This window comes from Triplophysa rosa, linkage group LG4, assembly GCF_024868665.1.
Source record: "Triplophysa rosa linkage group LG4, Trosa_1v2, whole genome shotgun sequence".
NCBI lineage: Eukaryota > Metazoa > Chordata > Actinopteri > Cypriniformes > Nemacheilidae > Triplophysa > Triplophysa rosa.
In genome coordinates this window covers 3,715,362-3,737,261 of record NC_079893.1, presented here as the reverse complement: position 1 = coordinate 3,737,261, position 21,900 = coordinate 3,715,362, and the positions used below count along the sequence as shown (strand labels likewise).

General features: G+C 37.5%; 1 protein-coding gene across 1 annotated transcript in view; it reads right to left on the bottom strand.

The window, feature by feature from the left end:
• pard3ba (par-3 family cell polarity regulator beta a) overlaps nt 1-21,900 on the bottom strand; it is a 126,424-nt gene that overhangs the window by 84,373 nt on the left and 20,151 nt on the right. The window contains exons 3-4 of the mRNA XM_057332435.1: nt 13,028-13,196; nt 3,906-4,006 (exon numbers count right to left, since the gene is read on the bottom strand). Of these exons, the coding sequence (XP_057188418.1) occupies nt 3,906-4,006; nt 13,028-13,196 (270 nt within the window). The remainder of the gene's footprint in view (nt 1-3,905; nt 4,007-13,027; nt 13,197-21,900) is intronic.

Here is a 21,900-nt window from a genome sequence, read left to right as displayed (position 1 = left end):
AAAGATAAAGTGATAAATAGTCAAGACCTAAATGTACCGTAGTATCACCATGTTTTATAAAACACGCCTTATAAAAGAAAACCGTATTGTGATGATTTAATGTTGTGGTGATGGATGATGACCATCGTACTTGAAATATACATGTATTGCCAAGCCCTAACAAATCATTTTTTTCTATAGTAACCACAAATACAACATTGTCTCACTATCGTAAAAATAGTTCAACCATTTATATTTACATTTTTATATTGTATTAAAACTATGGTAAATCAAAGGGTTACTTTACTTTTACTATAATAAAATCACGGTTAATTTTCCTACAGGATGGAACTCAAAAATACACCAGTTGTAAAATGAGCTATATTTATAAAAAAAAATGAAATGCAAATATATAAAAAGAAATAAAAATGCTTTAAAAAGCACAAGTTCACATTTTGGTACTTCTTTGTAAGTGTATCAAAAATCATGTTTACTGTTGTAAAAGGCTAGTTTTCTTTTTGTTTGATGAAGTTAATGCATGAAGTAAACGCAGTAAAACATTCATGGTCAAACCCATCAGGCCAGCTGGCAGAGTTTTTATTAAATATGTGTGTCCTTGACTCTGGGGGTGTGCAGGCTGTTTACACAAGACTTATAAGCAGTTGGAAAGCTCAGGGGAATGCGGTAATTGAATAAACGTCAAAGCCTAACGAGAGTTTGTATGAGATTCTGCATTTTGCTTTGTGTGTGTGTGTGTGTGTGTGTGTGTGTCTATAGCACAAATGTGTTTCTCTGTGACCTTTCAGTCCATCTCATGTCCGTCTAACTCGCTCGAGCTGACTGAGATATCATAACAGCTAAGATTGATCGCCGACGTACTGTACATGATAACTCAAAAGATGCCCAACAGCAACTATATTTACATAAAACATTCGGATAAAATACCACATAAACAAAGTTCTAGAAAGAGAGAAAATGAGAAAGAAAGATTCAAGAAATATGCACGAGACAACATCGCCAAAACATCTAATAACCGTCTTGTCTCGGAAAAATTACCATCTCACATTCTCATAGCTATAATGCTCTCCTGTGTATACATCTGAAATCAGCACAGGCCAGCAGCACAGTAACCGTCCCTTATTTAACGCCGTGTCGTGGCTCACTGGAGTAGACCGCCAGCTCTCCGCGTGGGCTTCTGGGAGTGATGATAAGGGATTGGGGTGCCGCGGGGTCTCCATCCCTGCCGTAACTCTGTCTTCAGTCGGGATACCTGTGAAGGCGGCGCTCAGGGTTTAACGGTCTCATCCTCAAGGGAGTTTTCAAGAACCACAAGACCCTCCTTTCAATCTTCTTTAGACTGTAGATCGACTCACCCTCTTGGTGCTGCCCAGTTTAACAGCATCTTTGCGATTGATCAAAGTAGGACTTTGGACCGGAAACAAAATTCACATCAACCAATCATCGACCAAACCCTATTCCTTAGCATTCCTGAATCTATTCTCTATGTCTCGTTTATTTATTTATTTTACAGAATTCCCAAGTTTTTTTTTAAATGCTGTAAAAATGTCAAATTACAGAAATAGACTGCAAATTTACAAGTTTAGTGCAAAATAACATGAAAATATTGTCATGTAATGTTAATGTAATTAATTGTACGTTTTTTCTGACGCCCCACTGCTGGAATATTTCCGTTTTTACAGGGTTTTTTTACCTTCTCCTAAAATCAAAACGGATTTATGTCTGAACCAAATTCCTAAATCTGATTGGTTGATGTTTTTAAGAGCTTACGGTAGTTTGATCTAAATTTATTGCATAAACACACAGCAGACGCTTTTTATACAAAGCGACATTCAACATTTTGCCTTAACAGGACATCATTTAACATCCTTTCCCGGTCCTGAAATAATATTCCCATCAACCAGTCGTGACCCCTGATTTTAGAAGTTGAGTAAACGGCATCAATGTCGACTTCAGGATTAAAGTCCGTTCAACACAAGGATGATCACAAGAACTATAAAAAGTCTGTGTAAATGTATGAAAACAGTCCACACCACAACTAAAATATAACAATGAAGAAACAGAGGAGCGATATCATATCACTGGGATGACTTTCAATAAATGAACGATAAAACAGACAATCAAAATCAATTTGAAAGCCTTTCAACGTTCCATGTTGACCCAAGATCACGTCCTATTTGTGAACAACAGTGGCCAGCAAACAAAACCATGTCGGAATCGAGATCTCTAATCATTCTACACCTGACTGCGGGAGAACGCCTGTGAGAAAAAGCTGAATTTGCAGAGGTGGCAATGACGGAAGCAGATATTTATTCGGGTGACAGGAGAAGACGCACATATTTATGAATCCTCTTGGTCTGAAAAGTGCTGCGGCGTGATGCATTAGTGTGCTCTCACCCTGTCATTGAGAACTCCACCGCGATGATTACTGTCGCTCACTGCCATGAGCCGTAATTCTGCAGACGCCTTGTGAATTTCAAACAATATCGGCATCCTTTCTTTGCCTTTCTGATGATAATATTTCTGAGATATGGGACAGTTTTATGCACGTACTCCTGATATACTCAGCATTTTCAAGAGCCTGAGAATGGTGTAAATTTAAATAATGGCAGAATCAAAAGGTTCCGTTTCTCTTTTTGCTGCAAAACATTCTGTGAAATATTGAGAGTAGTACAAAATTCAGGACAGTGAAGAGCTGGTAAAACTATATCTAAATTCGTATATTAAATCCTATGTCACATCCTAAATCATAGTATGCTAAAAAAAAGTATGCCAAATGTGGACAAATAGTGTGCTATGGTAAGACAAACTGCTCACCTTGCACTAGGGCTTCTAAAACGCATGTATGCAAAAACGAACTTGTCTACTTGATACTTAAAGGGACAGTTCACCCAAAAATAAAAATTATGTCATCATTTACTCACCCTCATGTTGTTCTAACCTGTATCAATTTCTTTGTTCTTTTAGACACAAAGAACAATGTTTGGAAGAATGTTAGCAGTTTTCAGTTCTGGGACATCATTCACTACCATAGTAGAAAGAAATTGTATATTTTTTGTTCTGTTAAACATGAAATGAGATATTTTGAAGAATTTAGGAAAGCAAACAGTTCTGGGGGATCTTTGACTACCATTTAATTTGTCCTACTATGGTAGTCAATGTCCCAGAACTAAAAATGCTAACATTCTTCCAAATATCTTTTTATTTGTTCATTAGAAAAAAGAAATTTACACAGGTTTGGAACAACTGGATGGTGAGTAAATGATGACAGAATTGTCATTTTTGGGTGAAGTATCCCTTTAAAGGAGTAGTTCACTTCAAAACAAACCCCCATTGACTTCACATAGTAATTCTTATCCTACTTTCAAAGTCTATGGAGCCTTATTTTACGGTGTACTACTCCTTGAATACTACACAGTCAAAAGTGAACTTTGTACATTTTATACTAGCAAAAGTATACAAATTGGGAGCTCCAGTTTGAGTGGTTTGAGTGGTAGAACGCAATAAAACCAGATGAACATACTTGATAATGTCATGTCTACCGTACTACACCAAATATTTTGTGTGCAGAACAAAAAAACATTTCTAAAAGTATCTGTCAATAAAAAATGAGACCTTTGAGGATGAAAACAGAAGGGCAGGAGAAGACAAAAAGGATGACTGTGTAAAAGTAAAAAGTACTGTAAACAATCCCAACTGCGACACAACCACGAATGTTCTTAGACAAGATCAAGTTAAATACATCAGAACTCAATCAAGACAGTTTAGAAAGACAATACACAAAACAAAAGCAGTCTTAAACATTTCAGCCTTCATATTTTGCAACAGCTGAAAAAACAAGAAAGCAAACAAACGCACAAGTGCACACATGAATCGCACATCAGAAGTGTAAACGTGTGTTTGCTTACTGTTGATTGGGGTTTGATGATCTCCTCAGGGTTGAATGAAAACACTTCCAGGGGCGGGGCGAGGGCGGGGTCACTGCTGCTTCTGACCAACAGAGGAGTTGCTGATGGGAAAAATATAAATAATATAAAATTGCATTTTATTTTGCATCATAAATGCTAAATAAAATGACCTAACCCTTATAAAGAAGTAATGTGGCGGTACCATGGTATAACCTTCGCTTTAGCACAGTGCTTTAATAAAAATCTATATTTACGGTGGGAACAAGCAGAAATGTGCTAGAGAAGAAAATATTGGCTTTATCGTATTAACAAAGTTAAATGAGGTGAATATATCGGCCAAATCAAATAAACAGGCGTTTTTTGGCCATTCTGAGCCCACCTTTATAAATCTACCATCTGTCCTTTCAACAGATCACATATTCACTTTTGATTGTTGAGTACAATAATTAACAATAAGTAATTACAGCAATTTTCTGTATAACCAATTTGCGATCATTACATTGTATTTTAGATGAATTTCAGACATGCACTGAATCGCACGTACACACACATTCAATTCAAATCATGCTGAATTTACCACACAAAAGCACAACAATATAATCTCACGCAACACAAACACCAGTGAATCAGAACAGACATCTCTCGTCGCACGCAAACTCCATTCATCTGGCCTTCACGAGAGAGACAACAGCCAAAGCTCAGAAGCCATCAGCAGACTCAGCAGAAACAGCGATGGGAACAGGATGCTAGATCCATCAAAAACGGCTCCAACTTTTACAGCTACCAAATAAAACTGCACGGACAAATGCAATGGGGGAGTTGTTTTATTAGGGCTATCTAACAGACCTTGTGCATTCTGGAGAGGATCTCTATGACCTCCTAAGATAAGGTTGGAAACACTGTGACATCTTGAGAACGTAAACGTGTCAAATGCTAGCACAGCAGCAAGGTCAAAAATTGTAAACGTTACTTCTACCGAAACGCATTATGGGAAACAGCATTTTACTGTTTTTTTATTTTTATAATCGAGATTAATGTACCCTGTACGCATAAACTATACTAAACTATTTCCTCCCTCGAACTTGACTTTTTCCTGTGCTGCAAAAACATCGTCATAAAACGATCTAGTTATGATATATTATTAACCAAAAGCACAATAACATATTGACCTTGTTATTGTTCTACAATATGTCCTAACATATTGGCACTGTCCTTTCAAAACCTCATACGTTTTTCAGGAAATGGAAAAAACACTGTACTTTTAAAAAATGATGAAATACTGTTATCAAAGTTTGCAAGCACTTTTTAATAGGTTAGGATTTTGCCAAACCCACCCAGTCACAAGGCTAGCTCAGTGGTTGAAGCACGACGTTAGCAATGCCAAGGTCATGGGTTCAATCCCAGGAAAACAAATGTACAGTATAATGTAGTGTAAGTCGCTTTGGATAAAAGCATCTGCCAAATACATAAATGTAATGATTAATCGTGATTAATCATATTTTTATCTATTTCGAAACATACACATACATGCATGTGTTTAAAAAAGATATAAAAATCAATAAATGTTTACAGTATATATAATTTCAATTATTGGTAAATATAAATAAATATATTTAATTATTTCTTAAATATATATACAGGTATGTGTGTGTTTTTGTGTTTATAATATATAAATGCATATATTATGTAAACACAAACTTTTATTCTGGATGCGATTAATCGTTTGACAGCCCTAATTATTATATTATAATACAATTTAGCACTTGTGGGTGTGTTTTGGTTTCAGTTTGGCTAAACGTGTTCAACCGAAAAACCAGAGCTTTCCTTTTTGTGTGAACTATTCCTTTAACAATTTAACAATTTTGTTTGTCCAATATGTTGCACTCCGTCTACCAGTTAAACCCAAGAACACATTCTGCGTGCGCAGATAAACTACTCCACCCATTACCATAACATTCATCATCAGTTCGCCACACCATAAGAGATCCAGAATCACCCACTAAGTATGTCTTGCTGACCTCATGAAGGACATTTGCGCTAAAAACATTCTTCGACCTCCCTTGTGTTTACAAATTCTCAAGAAGACATAAGATCTGTGCAGTGTTGAGGTGAACGTCTTTATAAACCACAATCTTCTAAAACCTGGTGGAGCTTGGTACCGGTCTCCAAAGAAATGATCACGCAAACTAAATGGAGGTGTTAATTTTAGTTTTGGGCCCTTGTGAAACTAGGCGAAAATCTGTGGGAAACTTTTAAGGACAAAAATAATTCTAGGTAAAACCTTTAATTGCTGGCTATCTGGCCAATGGGGTGGAACAAGTCTGGGTTTCACCTTCCAGGAAAGTACCTAATTTCGGAGAATATCATGAGTGTGTCTTTTCAGCTGTATAAATACAGAAAGAGTCAGAACATTACACCCACAACATCAGTCATCGGGTCAAAATAAAGAGAATGAGTATGAAAATAATAAACCGATAACAAACTAAAGGTTAAACTCTTACAGACCTAAAATACATTGCAGGTAAAACAAAAAAGGTGTTATAATGTTTTTCAATGCCTTGCAAAAATACTTCAAATATGGTTACCAACCATTTATGGCAAATACATTATCAAGAAAACATGGAAAAAATGAAAAAAAAATATTTATCATTAAACACTCCATTTAGTTGCTTGCCTTTAAAAAAACAAATAACTCAAAATGATCCCATCTGCATTGTTTACATAGATATGGAAATTATGCAAAAACATCTCTCTAGTAGGGGCCAAGACGATGTAAAGGGGAGCTGTGGGGAAAATTCGGCGCCTGGATTTCATCAACACAAATTATTCATGGTGGAAATTCCTTATCCTTCAGCAGAACGTAGTCTTGGCGTAAAAATTAACATGTTACTGCCAAGGTCAATTGAAAGGTCATTAAAACTCTTAACAGTGCATTAATGGTCGCAAATTCCCAGATTTGTCCTGAAGTCATTTTTAATTCCTTAGCATTATAAATGTAGCAGGAAATCTGCTCTGACATCTCAGGACAGAGGACAGAAGGGTGAATCCTCATGACCTTTGACCCCTGGGAGGTCCGTCATGTGAAATGGGGTCAAGGGTGCACATTCTTGCAGTCACGCGTCGTCTGCCGGTCACGGCTCTGTGCTTGGTTTTATACTCATCTGTGTCGAGACACAATCAGAGAAACGCAGACTCTAACCAGAGAGGTTTTGAATGTGTAACAACTAATACCTAAATAAAGGCAATATAACTTCAAACTTGACCATTTTTACCTCATTAACAGTTCACCTAAAAAATAAATCTTGTCATCTTTTATTCACCCTTACGTTCTTCAAAACTTCTATATACATTTTTCTCTTGTAATCACAAAAGAAGATATTTTGAGAAATGTACCAGGGGTTTTGTGGTCAAACAATGTAACTCAATGTTGTTCGCTTTCTGACACTCTTTTCAAAATATCTTTTGTTTTGTGCAGAAGAAAGTCATACAGGTTTAAAATGACATGAGGGTGTGTACCCGATGAAAGAATGTTCAATTTTGGGTGATCGATCCCTTTAATACATGTTCCTGGTTTTATTACAAAGACATCAGATGACCTCACCAAGACTCATATTTTGCCCCGACTGAAACACAGTGTATTCAAATTTTAAGAATATACAGATTCACAAACCAATTCCTGTTCACCCGTTCACATTTCTTATTTAAATAAGACATTACAGACCAAACAGACAACTAAGAAACGGATACACAGACTGAGAGAGGCACTGGATATCTGTATCCTGTAATTTTGTCCCATTTCTAATCAATGACTTTATCAGGCTGACAGGTATAAGCGACCCTGCCTCAGGTGTTGGTAGAAGCCATGAGAGCGCTGTGTAAAGTACTAGAGAGAGTGTGTGTGAGATGAGACCGGGGAATGTCAGGGATCGATGCAGCTATAATCGTACCGCCGGTCCATAGAGACAAGCCGAGCAGAGACAGATTCGCCCGTTTCGGAGAACCATTATGCTTTGTGGTTTTGTAAACATAAAAAAACTCTTCGCTCAACCGGTTTCTCATTTGTTAACTAAGGCAACATGAGCGGTTTGTCTAATTTGTAAGTTCTAAGTACGCTTGTGGCTTTTAACCATTTAAACCGATCACCTATTTTCAAAGTCTTGTATAGCGTACGTTATGAAAGTACATCTTAGTAATTATATATATTATACTTATAGCTGATATAGTCATAGTATATTTCACTTTATTGATTACACGATGGCACCACTTTGAAATCTAGCGAGCTGCCTGGCCGTCTGCCGTCCACATAGGCAGCTGCTGTCCAAGACGGCACCCTAACCAAAATAGAAAGTGGCCGATTTAAAAGTCTTTACATACTCACACATAAGATTCTCGACTGCTAAACTGTCTTGGTGTCTGCTGCCTACTCAGAGCAAACATGGCAAGGTCACGTGACAACAACGTAGCCATATCACGGCAGGTGCGAAGGTGGTCCCGTGAGCTCGAACTGACATCTGTCACGCCGTCAATCATCCCGTGTGTCATCTCCGCCTTTTTAACCTCCTCTTTGATGACTGCTTTAATGTATGTCTCTGACCCACAGTCTGAGACTTTGACCCACTGACCCACTCTAACCATTTTCATTTAGCAATCGCCACCTGTCAATCACTCGATTAAGCCCCACCCCCTCACAGAATAAATGCCAACTTCTGTGAGACCAAATATAATCTTAGGTAAAATAAATGCAAAATTAATTAATTAAAATATATATATTTGTATTGTCACATGGTAGAATTTTCTAAAATGCTCTGTTTATGATCAGCGTAAAAGAAAAATATTTCTTACATTTTTGTTTTGCAATAAATTATGGCAACAACAAAATATATGATACGTATTATAGAGATACAACAAGACAATTTTTTTTTTTTGATGTTTGTTTAATTCTTTTGGTTGAGCTGCCAACACATGACATGGCATCAACAAAATCTCTCAAAGGGCTTTCTTAGAGAAAGCAATTCTTAACTCTAAATTAAACCTAAAACCAATTAAACCTTGAATGTTGTCAATTATATAAAAGATTTTACTATACACAACAAAAACGGAATTAACAAATATATAAAGTTTTGTAAATAAAACTGCTATTTACTATTTAAATTTCAGTTTCATTATTAAATTTAATAAAATAAAAGTTTTGTAAATAAAACTGCTATTTACTATTTAAATTTCAGTTTCATTATTAAATTTAATAAAATAATATTGCATTGTATATATTGAATATCGAATTGTAAGACAAATGTATCCTTATACCACCAATGTTTATACATTCTTAAGGTCTTTGCACATACAGTCCGAAATTTTCGTATGTGTTTCTTCGTATTAGGCTCTCGTTTGTACGGTGTCTCTGAATTGTTAAAAAAGGCCACTCAAAATGCTTGACGGATGCGAAAAACGCAGAAAATCGAACCCAGTCCGAATTTTTTTATGACGGACGAAAATATCGGAGACAGTGTGTAAATGTGATTGACAACGTGAGGCCGTATTTATTTTTTAACGTGCGTAAATTTCGGACGTAAATTTCGGACTCAATGTGCAATGGGCTTTATTGGGAAATTAAGGAAAAATACTGGTAACACTTTACAAAAAAGTTATATCTGTTAACATATAGTTTATGCAAAATAGTTTTTTTTTCATAATGTAATAATATTAGTTAATGTTGGTTAATGCCAAAACAATTCTTCGTGTTAGTTCATGTGCATTAACTAATGTTAACAGATACAACTTTCGATTTTACTTCACTTTTTAGTACTTTTAACGCATTTATTAAACAAATACAACCTTTTTTAAATTGTAACCAAAAACATGTTCATGACAATGATTTCTGGCCATACAGGATTCAAGACATCACCAATAAATGCACAACAAAGCACTTAAAACTTGTTTTGAATGCACACTTAACCAGAATTGGTCCAACAGACACACACACACACGTCTGTAACCACATTAGCACTGCACACGGTTCAAAATTCAACCCAGGTTCGACCAAGCATGAACCCATTCAAATGCTTCCTTTATTCCTGTTTGCACCCCTCCGACACACACACACACAGTAATTAAGTTAACCCTGATCCCATGAAGGCCTTTCCTCTCTATAGTGTGACTGATTCAATAAGTCTCTTTTTAGACGTCCCTGTCGCCCTGGCAGCGTTTCAACAGCATATCCCAAGTGCTGACACACACACGCACAATGGCTTCTAAACTACATTGGGCACGGTTCCTTTGTGCCGGCACCGTTTAATTGATAAATGAGCGAGACGAGTATTGTGTGCGCAGCTGACAGTGAGCCTTTTTGTAAGGTAATGACATTGCTGTGTTTGAGGTGTACACACAGGGACATCTGCCTATAGTCTGGCTTTAGAGAACGGCATTATGGGAAGTTTAGCCAATAATGGAATCAAAAGTGGCAAGGCCAACAAGAAAGGTTTACATTTATTTAAAAGTGACCAGCGAACGGACCGACCGTTAGGGTAGGTAAGGTTGCCAAGGTGTCACTATGCTGTTGCTACACATTCTGGATGGTTTCTTACTAAGACAAAAGTGCCCTCCCAAAATTTCTACAATATTCTGGTCACTAGATATGAATAGCTTCTTAGGATAAAGGATTTTTTTATCGGCCCTATAAAAGTCACAACCATGTCCGCTTATGTTACGTATGTGACGATTTGCATGATTGGATTCCTGTTTCAGTTAATATGCGACAAAAGAAACACAAAATCACACACTTGTGCCTCAAACAAAGGTACCGTAATACGTGAGAACGAATGCAATTATTATCAGAGGTTTTTCTCTTGATCACTATACAAAGTCTGTGCAGTGCTTTGATTTGAGCCCAGAGACATGAAAGTAGCTGTGCAACTTTGATATTTAATCAAACGTATATAGTCTAGAAGACGGCCACACATTTGTTAACATTAGTTAATGCATTAGCTAACATGAAATAACAATCACCAAAACTTTTTATGAATCTTGGTTAATATTGATTTCAGCATTTCCAAATACATTTTTAAAATCAAAAGTTGCATCTGTTAAAGTCCCAGTGAATCGCCTTGGAACGCGCAGCATTATTTGATATGTTGACGTAATTTCAACTGAAAAAATGCAGAGAGCGTTTAACACGCGAGACATATCGAGTGACCCCGCCCCCTTTTAATATAACCAATATCGTTTCGTTTATGGCACACAGTCAGTCTGGCAAAGCTGCATTTAACAGTGTAATAGCCACAGTGGTGTAAAAGTCTATAGAAAAAAATAGGAAGATCAGTGTTACCAATGATGTGTCATTTGAAGCTTGTTATTTACATTGGTGAGTGACACTGCCGTTTGTCTTCTCCTTTACTCATCAAGGCTACGATGTCCGATCTCCTCCATATAGCCTTAACATACAAAATACTGTGTAGACTTGAAACTTGTCCTACACGTTTTGTTTTCACCGTGGATTTGAGCATATGATCACCATCTCCCATCTAGTGCATTATGCATCATTCACCATATAGGAAATAAAAAATGTGATTTCACTGGGGCTTTAACATTAGTCAACGCAAAGTGAAATAACATAAATAACATTTTATTGGCATTAACTACTATTAACATTTATATGATTTGTACGATTAATAAATTATAAACTATATTATTAATTGTTAGTTCATGCTAGCTAAGGCATTTACAAATTTTAACAAATACCATGTCGTAAAGTGTTACCTGTTTTAATATCAGAAAGAACACATGACTTCCATTGTTTTTAAATTATTATAATTTTAGACTAAACCGTAAAGGCCCGTTCACAACAAGAAAGACGGCTATAACAAAGACAATACAGACATTTTATATTGTAAGGCATAGAGGTCGACCGATATGCGTTTTTCAGGGCCGATGTCGATATCGATTATTACAGGTCAAGTAGACCGATAACCGATATTTTGAACCGATATATATGTCAGGTGTAAAAATGAAAAATATGTTCAAAATTAAGAATATCAAGAGCTCTGACAAAAACTTGGCCCAAAAACCATGGTTACTACACGTTTACTATAGTAACACCATGGTAAACAGTAAGGAAATAAACAAACAATAGTTCAATCAACATATTTAACGAAGATTATTGCCGTTTTGTTGTGCCATTGTTTGGGGCTTGCGTGGATCATGTGAAATAGAGCGCTCTGCGCAAGGATGTGATTACATAACAAGCTGATGCGATGTACTTTTTGGGCCGAAACGGACGCGTGGGCCGGAGAGATGGACGGATTAGAAGCGTTAATCGGGCGCGTATGCACGGAATGCGAATGCAATTGCAAGTCGGACATGTATGCAGGAAAGGCGATTACAGCAGCACAACCTACAATTTTTTTTACATTTTCAGCTGGTAAATGGCTATTAACATCCAATCAAAATCCATTCCAATTTAAAGGGCTCACACCCTAAAATTAAACTGCAGCATGCAAGCTTAGAATAAACATAACGTTATCGACTGTTGTTGCATAATAAACATTATTGTTGCTAATATCGTAACATTATTGTTATTTTTAGACTTACTGCATTGTTCATGAGGTGGAAGGGCCTTAAAGTATGGGTATTTTAACACGTAACATATGACATTATTTAGTGCATTTATAAAGCTTTTATCTGCCAAGCCTACTAATGAAACTTCAAGTTCACTCTCACACACACTATAAAAACAAAACATGCCACTCCGAACCTCAAAGACGCTTTAAAATAACCACACACACACCACACACACAAATGTTTTCTCCATTTAGTCAGTGTGTGGTTGCTGGGAATGACAGACGCTTGTGCTCGTGGTAAACAGCTTATTTGTTTAACACTTAAGAATAAGAAAAAAGTGAAAACTTATCTTTAAATATACAATAAAATCCCAAACTTACAAACTACAAAAGTGGCCTTAAGAACAACACTAAATAATTCCTTGATTAACCAAGAACGGATTTTGTTGAGATTTATGAAAATGTTCAATCAATCCACTTTTATATTAACAGCTATAAGATGCATTTGGTAAAGAGGCATGTGAATTGAGTTCTGTCACACACTAGATAAGACATGTGAAAGAAACATACTTGATTTGAGGGTGGAGGAGGTGACCTCAATCTCACTGCCGGAGTAGGGTTGCAGAGCATAGAGCTCGGGTTCGGAGGGGTCAGGACTGGAGCGAACGGATGCCTCACTCCCCCCGGGACTCACTGACGCCCTCTGCTGGAACTCTGTTACATCAAACACCGCGATGAGCTAAAGACAGAGATAAACACTCATATCAGACATCAGGAAAATATTACCGTTTTAAGTTCCTTCTCACAAGAAAAGTTCAAATATAAACAATGACAAATTCTCGGCCATTGAACGTGTGCATTGAAAAACATTTTGCTTCGCACAGAATGAATGACTTCATTATATAAATGACAGTATAGACCTTTTGCAAAGCATATCATTGTGTTCCTCTCTATCTGTTAAAGCAATAGCATGTGGCAAGCTGGAAGGTTAGTGCTTCGGTAGGTACAGTGCAAATGAAATATTGATAGCTCATTCTCACAAGAACAAAGCTCTGATTGAAAACACCGTCCAATATAAATAATAGATGTTTGGAAAATGAAGGTGTGTGGAAGGAACGCTAGCGGTTTCTTCTTGCTCTGTGAAAATGTTTGACTCCAAGAGAAACTTTCACATTCCCATGTGGCTCATATTGACATCTACCCTGCATCTAAAACTGTCACAAACCACACACTTCAGAGCCAATTTTGCAATTACATGTCACCAACTGGACCTAAGGTGTCATGAAAGTGACGAAAGTGAACATTTGTTGGAATCACGATGCTGGCTCAACATCGTCAAGTCTATCAGCCATCGGCAATGGACGATGGCATCGTCTATCGGCCCAACCCTATCGTGTCGCATCGGTCGCGTCCAGTGTAGACATGGTGTTAGGGTCACTTATGCTTTTTTCATTTTTCCCATATTTTAGAAAAATATAAATTAACAAATGTAACTTTGGGAATTATGCTGTAACTAAAAAAAATATTCAATAACATTAAAGGATGTTTACATTTGATCACCTTCAGTGTAGTCACCACTTGCTTAGAATTTGTACAAAAGTTTTCCTGCCATTTTATCAAACAGCTTCTTAAGGTCACACCTTGCAACTACTCTCAAGTGAATTTGGTCGTATTTTACGAGGTGGCTTACTTGTATGAGTTTGTACGATGCGAATCGTACAAAAACTAACGATTATTAGAAAAACGCAATACTTTAACTCCTCCCCTAACCCCACCCCTAAACCAAACACCACTGGCGCGAAAAGAAATATATATTTATTTATACGTTTATTTGAATAGGGACAACACAAAAGACATGATTCCAGTCAAAGACAAGAAAAAATGCATTGCACATAGAGATTATAGCAAGCACTAATTTCCATCTCCAGTTTAGTAATAACAATAAAACGTACAAATAAGACACTTCGTAAAATACGTACAAATTCTCGTGAGATTGTGTTGCAAATAAAATATTTAAATGTTGGAACAATTGCTTTTTGTTTACAAAACTAATTTAAAACATTCAGACAAACAACTAAAGTTCGATTGTTTTTTTAAATAATAAGAAACATTTCTGTCAAGTTAATGGTAGTGTAAGAACATAAAACTGCACGCCACAAAAAAAAAATGTCTAAACATTATTTTTTTTGTAGATTATTATTTCAAACCAATTTTTGTAAGACATTTTACAAGTTTGTTCTTTATCTAAATATAAAAATAGATTTTTTATGTCCTGGAGAAAGCTTGTAGCTCTATTGAGATTCACAATCATTATAGCAGGAGCAGGTGTCCTATATTAAGGCAAAGTAACACGCAATTAATGAGTTAATATACCGAAACATCATATGATAATTAATGATAATTTGATATCTATAGACCAGACTTCACAGCTAAATAAAATCCATGAATCGAGTATTTTACAACACCTCTCCGAAACCAGTTGATATAAACAAGGCATCTGTAAAACAAACTAATCTAAAACAAAATTAAAACCAAAACCCCCAGTCGACAGGTGTCCGTGTTTGTGAGCATGCGTGTTAAGCATCTACGGTCAAATTAAATGTGACAAAGAAATCAGAAGCTGTCAAACATAATGTCACGCCGGCATCATGAGCAGAGAGGACAGAGACGGTAATGAGAAAGAAAACCGGGCGTGCGTGCGTACGGACACGCCGCCACCCTCTCCGACTGCCTCAGATTGGCACATTGACAAGCAACCATAAAGCGCGGCTGGCCTGATGAATTCATTCGCTAGGCGTTAATGAATTAGCACTTTCCTCTCCTACCCATGCTCGCCTTTCCAATCACGACAAAGGACTGGCAGAGGAAACAACGGCTTAATGAAAGAGGAAAGCGCCAGGGAGCGATGACCGCGGGGCCAGGTAGCGCCACGTAACGCTCGCGGGAGGCCGAGTAGGGAGCTCTGTATGAAGTCATCTGCATCCGTAACTGTTTTTCAGGAAAACAATAACCGGTGACACGGCACCGGAATACGCATCATCAATCACGGGAAATATTGCGGCAAGCTCCCCGGCCCGGGCCCCATGATTCAATGCGGTGACATTTCTAGTGCTGAAAAATAAACGGAAATCGTCCCGATCGGGAGAGAGAAAGTAATCTCAAAGAAACACTTCTCGCTGGATTTGATGGATGGCCGTCTTTTCCCGCGTCTCTCCGAGGCAGATCTCGCTTCTTCCTCTAAGTGCTTCATACCTGATCAAACTCTATTTCTGGTGACCGAGAACCCAAAGCGGACGGAGTGAGATATTCATCACGGCCGTTGTGTGTATACACGTTGCGTGTTATTCTTGAAGAAGCATTGCTGTATGACTTATGAGCCTGAACCAAGCACAATGTTACATACAGATGTCTAAAAAAACATTTTCACAAAGACATTTTCACAAAACCTGTGAAAAATTCGTTCTAATAAGCTGGGCAACAAGCCATCTAATGCTTCGCAATACATCCAGAACAACATTAACAATAGACAGCAGATCATATACTCCTCTCAGGAAGGCCGTACCTCGGACACAATCATGACTTTTCTCCTCTACAGAGAAACATTCCTCTAATGCACAGCCTGTGAGAGGATTTACAGTTGTGTACATACACATTTACACAATACAGCCAACACACATGAAACAAAGAAAAAAGATTGCAGACGTATTACCTCTTTTCGACAGACAGGGTCAAGCCTGGTTGGATGGATCAACAACACTAAACTGCTCCCAGTGTAATCAATGGAGCGGTTTACACTACATACGATACGACAGACAAAAAAATCTCTTTAATGTCTCAATTGTGTCTCCTAAACATCAATGAGATTAAATGCAGACTGCAGAGCAAATCGAAACTTTAGCTTCAGTCTCATTTGCATCTCAGATATTTCTCGCAAAAGGAAAGGGAGGCAGAAATCTAACAAATGTCTCCATTAGAGTTTCAGAAGAGATCTCAACAATGTTTCAAACTTAGCTGAGATTTGTCAAGTCTGCAATCCAAAGTCAATATTATTGAAGATCTCAATTGAACTTCAATTAATATTTCTAATCAAATTTACCCAAATCCAGATTAATTTATCTCTCAAATCATTCATTTACACCTGCATACTCTTCATGTTTTTTATTGAGAAAACTTCTCTGTCGGCACACTTCTAAGCACACGTCGGCAGTCATCTCACCCTCTCTCCGGATACGCCGTTATTGGCCTTAGAAAACATGAGGTCAAATAATGTCGACTAATGTCACTTCCTTCTGTAATCTATTACCTGTTGCACCTGAATGCTAATGAGAGACGGTGCCTGTTTTTGTGTCAATCAAAACAATGGTCACGACAGGCTCTGACGCATCTGTTTATGAGCTTTTTTCTCCGTCAGAATTATGACAATATTGAGTGTTAAAGTGGAGAATAAGATTAACTGTAAGGAGGACATATGTCAACTGTATTATTAGGAATGAGATTGTGTGCATTATTGTGTGTTGCGATTGTAAATGCTAAGTGCATATTTCCAGCTCAAAAATGTAAAAAAAAAATGTTAAGACATCATCTTGCTATTAGACTTAATGTGATTTGTTTTTTTGTCACATTGCACTTGACGTAAAAGGATCTTTAGCCAAATGCCATTAGCACTGCTCCAAGTGTCCCTGGCTAAAATATATATATATTTTTTAAATTACAAATTTAAACAATTAAAATAGAAAGTTAAATAAAATTTGTGACAAATCATTGATAGATATGTGATGATACAGTCCGGTCACAATTCGATAAAATGCACAATACTGGGTTTACAATACCCCGGAATAACAAAATGTATTAAAACTAATTCAATTATTCAATTAATTTCAATTATTCAACATTAATAATTTTATTTTAAACAATTCATTTAAAACATTATTTTTTAAAAAACAAAAACATTAAAACATCATATATGTTGATGCATGTCATGTGCTGTCAGCTCAACCAATAGGATTAAACAGACAAATTTATCATAGCTCTACAATACATCTTTTTTCACAATATATTGTTTTACCCCTACCAGTTTAAAGTCACTATATTAGAAATTTATAGAAAATAGGGTAGAAATTTATAGAAAATATGGTAGTATTTTATTCAATAACTAATTTAGTGAATGTTAATTGCTTTACTTCCAGTATAGACAGACTTTAGATATCAAAACACCAGTCGCTTGTCTAGACACGGCCAGCTACTCAACGATTAACCTCTCCTTCCCAAACCACCAACCATCTTTCATTTCTCATACCAAATACTGCTTCATTTATTTTAGCTCCTGATGTTCTCTCCACCTTATGTTTATCTCCAGTCTTTCTTCTTCTTACCTCCCTCTCACTCCAAATGACAAATAAACCTGACAAAAGTCTCTCCAAATCTCACGTCATAAACGCCCACCGAGGCGCATCAACATCAATATATTCACGTGACCCGGTCTTCACAAATACGCTCGGCACACGCAAACACAATTATATGCATACACACAGGTAAAGTCCACGGAATGTAAACATGTGTGATGCTGTTTAAACAAGACTGGCATTATGTGGCTTTAAACGCAGGCCGGAATAATCCGAGATGGGCCGCCATTTGTGCGATGAACATGGGCTCCAGATGTGTGAGATTACCTCTTAAAATTGCTCACCTGGGCCCCTGAGGGTGCAGTGTGGCCCGCAAAACACAAAGTCTGATAGCTTACAGCCAAACAACAACATGCAAAAGGTAGCAAATGTGTCGCAATCGTGCAAAAACCACAGCAAATATATCTTAGCATTTGCTCATATTTGCCAAGTATCAACTTTATTTCCCATGTATTTCATTCTCACTTGATTAAACTCTCTTTCTCACACACACAAAAACACTCCTAATGGGAGTTAAATTCCTTTCTAATATAGTGTTGGAGACACACAGACGGCCTGTGAACAGGAACAGGAAATGAAGCACCTCGTTTTCAATCTTTGAGAGCATGTGACATTTGACCCTTGCTAATCAAACACTGTGTGTGTCTGTTCCTCTCTCACACACACTCATATACACATACATTTACCATATGCACTGGGGCCCAGTCCTAAAAACCTGTGCTAACACAGTGGTAAGTGTCAGATAATGAGAGAACATGACTTAAGTGGTCCAAAGAGACACACTGCGGTGTTACCAGGGTTCAGCCTTTAGGACAGTGGTTCTCAAATTGGGGTGCCAAAGATGGATCCAGGGGGGCCACAGATTTTGTGCCATTTTATGAAATGAAGAAAATTCTTAGATTTTATGCTATCAAAAATCAGAAAGATAAGACCACCAACCAAACAAATTAATGTTCCAGCATTGTATAACTGAATTTGTTTTTGGTTTAATTAAAATTCCAAGTTTTTAAAACTTATTGGGGGGACCACAAAGCAATACACTCTACTCAAAGGGGGCCTTACAACAAAAATGTTTGAGAACCACTGCTTTAGGAACATTTACCATGGTTTTATTACAGTAAGAGTCAGAGGTCGCGTTAACCACAAATTCTCCATCATTGACGTATTCTTTTTATCAGTGACAGAAAAATCTGAAAGCTGTCTGTCATTTTGACGGATTTCAATAAGGGCAATTTGTAACTCCCCGTTTTGTCACTTCCCTTCATTAGAGCGTGATCGTAGGCTACTACCCCTGCTCGCAAAGGGATGTGTATTTCCCATTCATTAGCTTACTTACAATGCCTGGTCCGTTTTGGAAAACACGCACGGTGACTCGTGGTGCAGATGCATCTGTCACTCAGCCCCAGCGTCGCATGCATGCTTACACACAAAGGCGTGCAGTGGTGCACTGTTTACAGAGTTTTTTCCTTCAGAAAAGTGACTAGCGTCTTTTTGGATAAACCTTAACCTTCAGCGAGTGGAAAAATGTCTCTCTTGGCGTCTTCTCTGTTCAGTAAGCAGCAGAAGCAGCACATTCATGACCAAACCGCAGCTTACTTTGTGAGTGAGTGAGACAAAGTTAGACAACCGTGCCGAAAATTCCGAGCTGAGAACAGTTTGTAAACGATGGTGGAAAAGCGCTCTTTGTCCTGTGTCAGCCACCATAGTGCTTCTCTTTAGGGAGGGGGGAGTGAGTCGTTGGTTGCAATTCGCAACCCCAAGGAATAAGAAGGAGAAAGGAAAGGAAAAGTTTAATACTAGCTGAAAACTTACCTTTTTTTAACATGTTATAGAAAAAAATAGAAAGAGATGGGGCAGAACTAATAGAAATGCAGAGTTGAGTCCAAAGTCTGCGGCTACAAAAAGCAAAGACGTGGCCAACCCTAGATTTCAACTTTTCTGGTTTTCTGGTTAGATAATCGGCATTTAATCATTTAAAAAAATACAGTGTTTTTCTATTTCCTGAACTTAGTACTTCGTTCAAACTGCACTGGAAAAAACAGTCTTTAATTTATCAAGTCAGCAAATCAACCAATCGTCCAAATGTCTTTGTGAACAAACCGAGGGAGATCCAATTGTGGAAGCATCTCCGTAAATACGGTCAATAATGATGTTGTGTGTAATTTGTGTTTTCAGATACCAGCAAATGTGTTATGGCGTGAAATCAATGCTTATGCTTGAACAAATGTCAAAATAAAGTTATTTCAACTCCATCCTTGAAAATCTTTGAATTCCTATGGCTTAACTTGTAAAGCATGCTAAAAACTACAATCTTCAGGAACACAACTTTTAAATTTTAAATCAGTTTAAATCATTTTAACTGTCCACTACTGATTCATTATTCTAATATATTACAAGTAGTTTAAAATTTGTAAAACTAAAACAAATCTAATACAACCTGACATTTAAAAAGGCTTTTTACCCATTATGGCCCTTCAGGATTGGATCCTACTGTAAACATGATAGTAATTCCCAAAGGAAAGTTGGAGAAATAGGCCCCAATACATTTCATACGGGGGGGGGGGGGTAAATGCAACATTGGATAATACACAACTGAGAGCTGGTCGGTAAATCAGGAAATGGTTTGTGTGGCAGCAGGGCTCCACAGGTACCCACCACCCGCTATCTTTCTTAATCAATCCTTCCATTTGAGCGTCAGGCCCCTCTGGTGCCTCTGAGGGGGTAAATGTGGCACTGAAGAGGGTGGGGGGGACTTACGGAGGGTAAAAGAGAGCAGCTGGCATTAGCCTAGCGCCAGAGAGAGCTAATTATTACACCGTTAGAAAGGCAAAAAAACATGACGGATGTGTTCGCATGACGTTCCTGATGAATGAGCGGTCTTTTTAACGCGAGCCGGTTTGTGGAAACACAATGCGCCAAAATCCCCCCGGGCCGGCGCTGTGTGTGCAAGATTAATGACAAATTTACCCTTTCTCTTTATGAGCGCTTATAAATAATAATAAGACCCGTCACGTCGCGGGGTGTGCTGAGCGAGCCCAGCTGCATTTTACTGGAACCTGCAGTAAATCAAAGCGTGCGTGTGGATAGAAGTGTTTGTGGGGGGGGGGGGGGGTTGCGTTCTCCACAAGGATCTGGGCTTCGGGGGGTTTATGAGAATCGTGGCTGCCACGCTGGTTAGGAAACATGTTGAATGTGTGTGAACGTAATTTCAGCGGCGAGGCTCGCTGTGATGTTTCGTTCGCGCTTCTTAGCAGCGGGAAATACGCAGGTGTAAATGAGAGAATGAGAAGAAAGGATCCGTGTTCACACCACCGCTGGACGTCACTCACGGTAATTTGTGACAAAGAAAATGTTACTTTTTTGTGACAAGGATGTTTCGGGTGATGCTGTGAACTGTAAAAATCACACTTAATAACGGCTGTCATTCATACAGAATATAGCAAAGTAAAAATAAAACATATGTGCATTATAAAAAAAAAGTTACAAATGAATGAAGGCATGTAACACATCACTTAAATAAACACAGGAAAACAATTGAATTATATTACATTTACTCAAAGCAGATGCTTTTATTTAAAGTGAATTAAAAACAAGTTAAATGCTTTCTCGTTTCTAAGAAATAATTTAACATTTTTATTTAATATGCACCATTTATGTGCATTTATCATCTCTCATCAGCTTCAACTCTATTTCAACTTTGTGTACTTTGTTTATTATTGGCTCTAATGAAAAAGTGTTAAAAGCTTCCTCATTTACCAGTCCCTTTGGATATAAGGTCTGCTAAAGAATAAATGTAATGGAAACGCAAAAAGTAATAAACATAATAAAAGATGAAGATTTGTCGCAAGAGGAGGGAACATATATCCAGAACTCCATCATACATCCAGAGATCCAGAGGGAAACTGGGGAATATAAAGTTGTTAGCAGAGAAGAGGCCGAAACACATTGTGCCACTTTGACAACGGTTTTCAATTTCTGGAGCAGTGCCGACACCTAAAATAGTCAAGATGTTAATTTTTTGCTTTTAAGAGTCCTGCTATA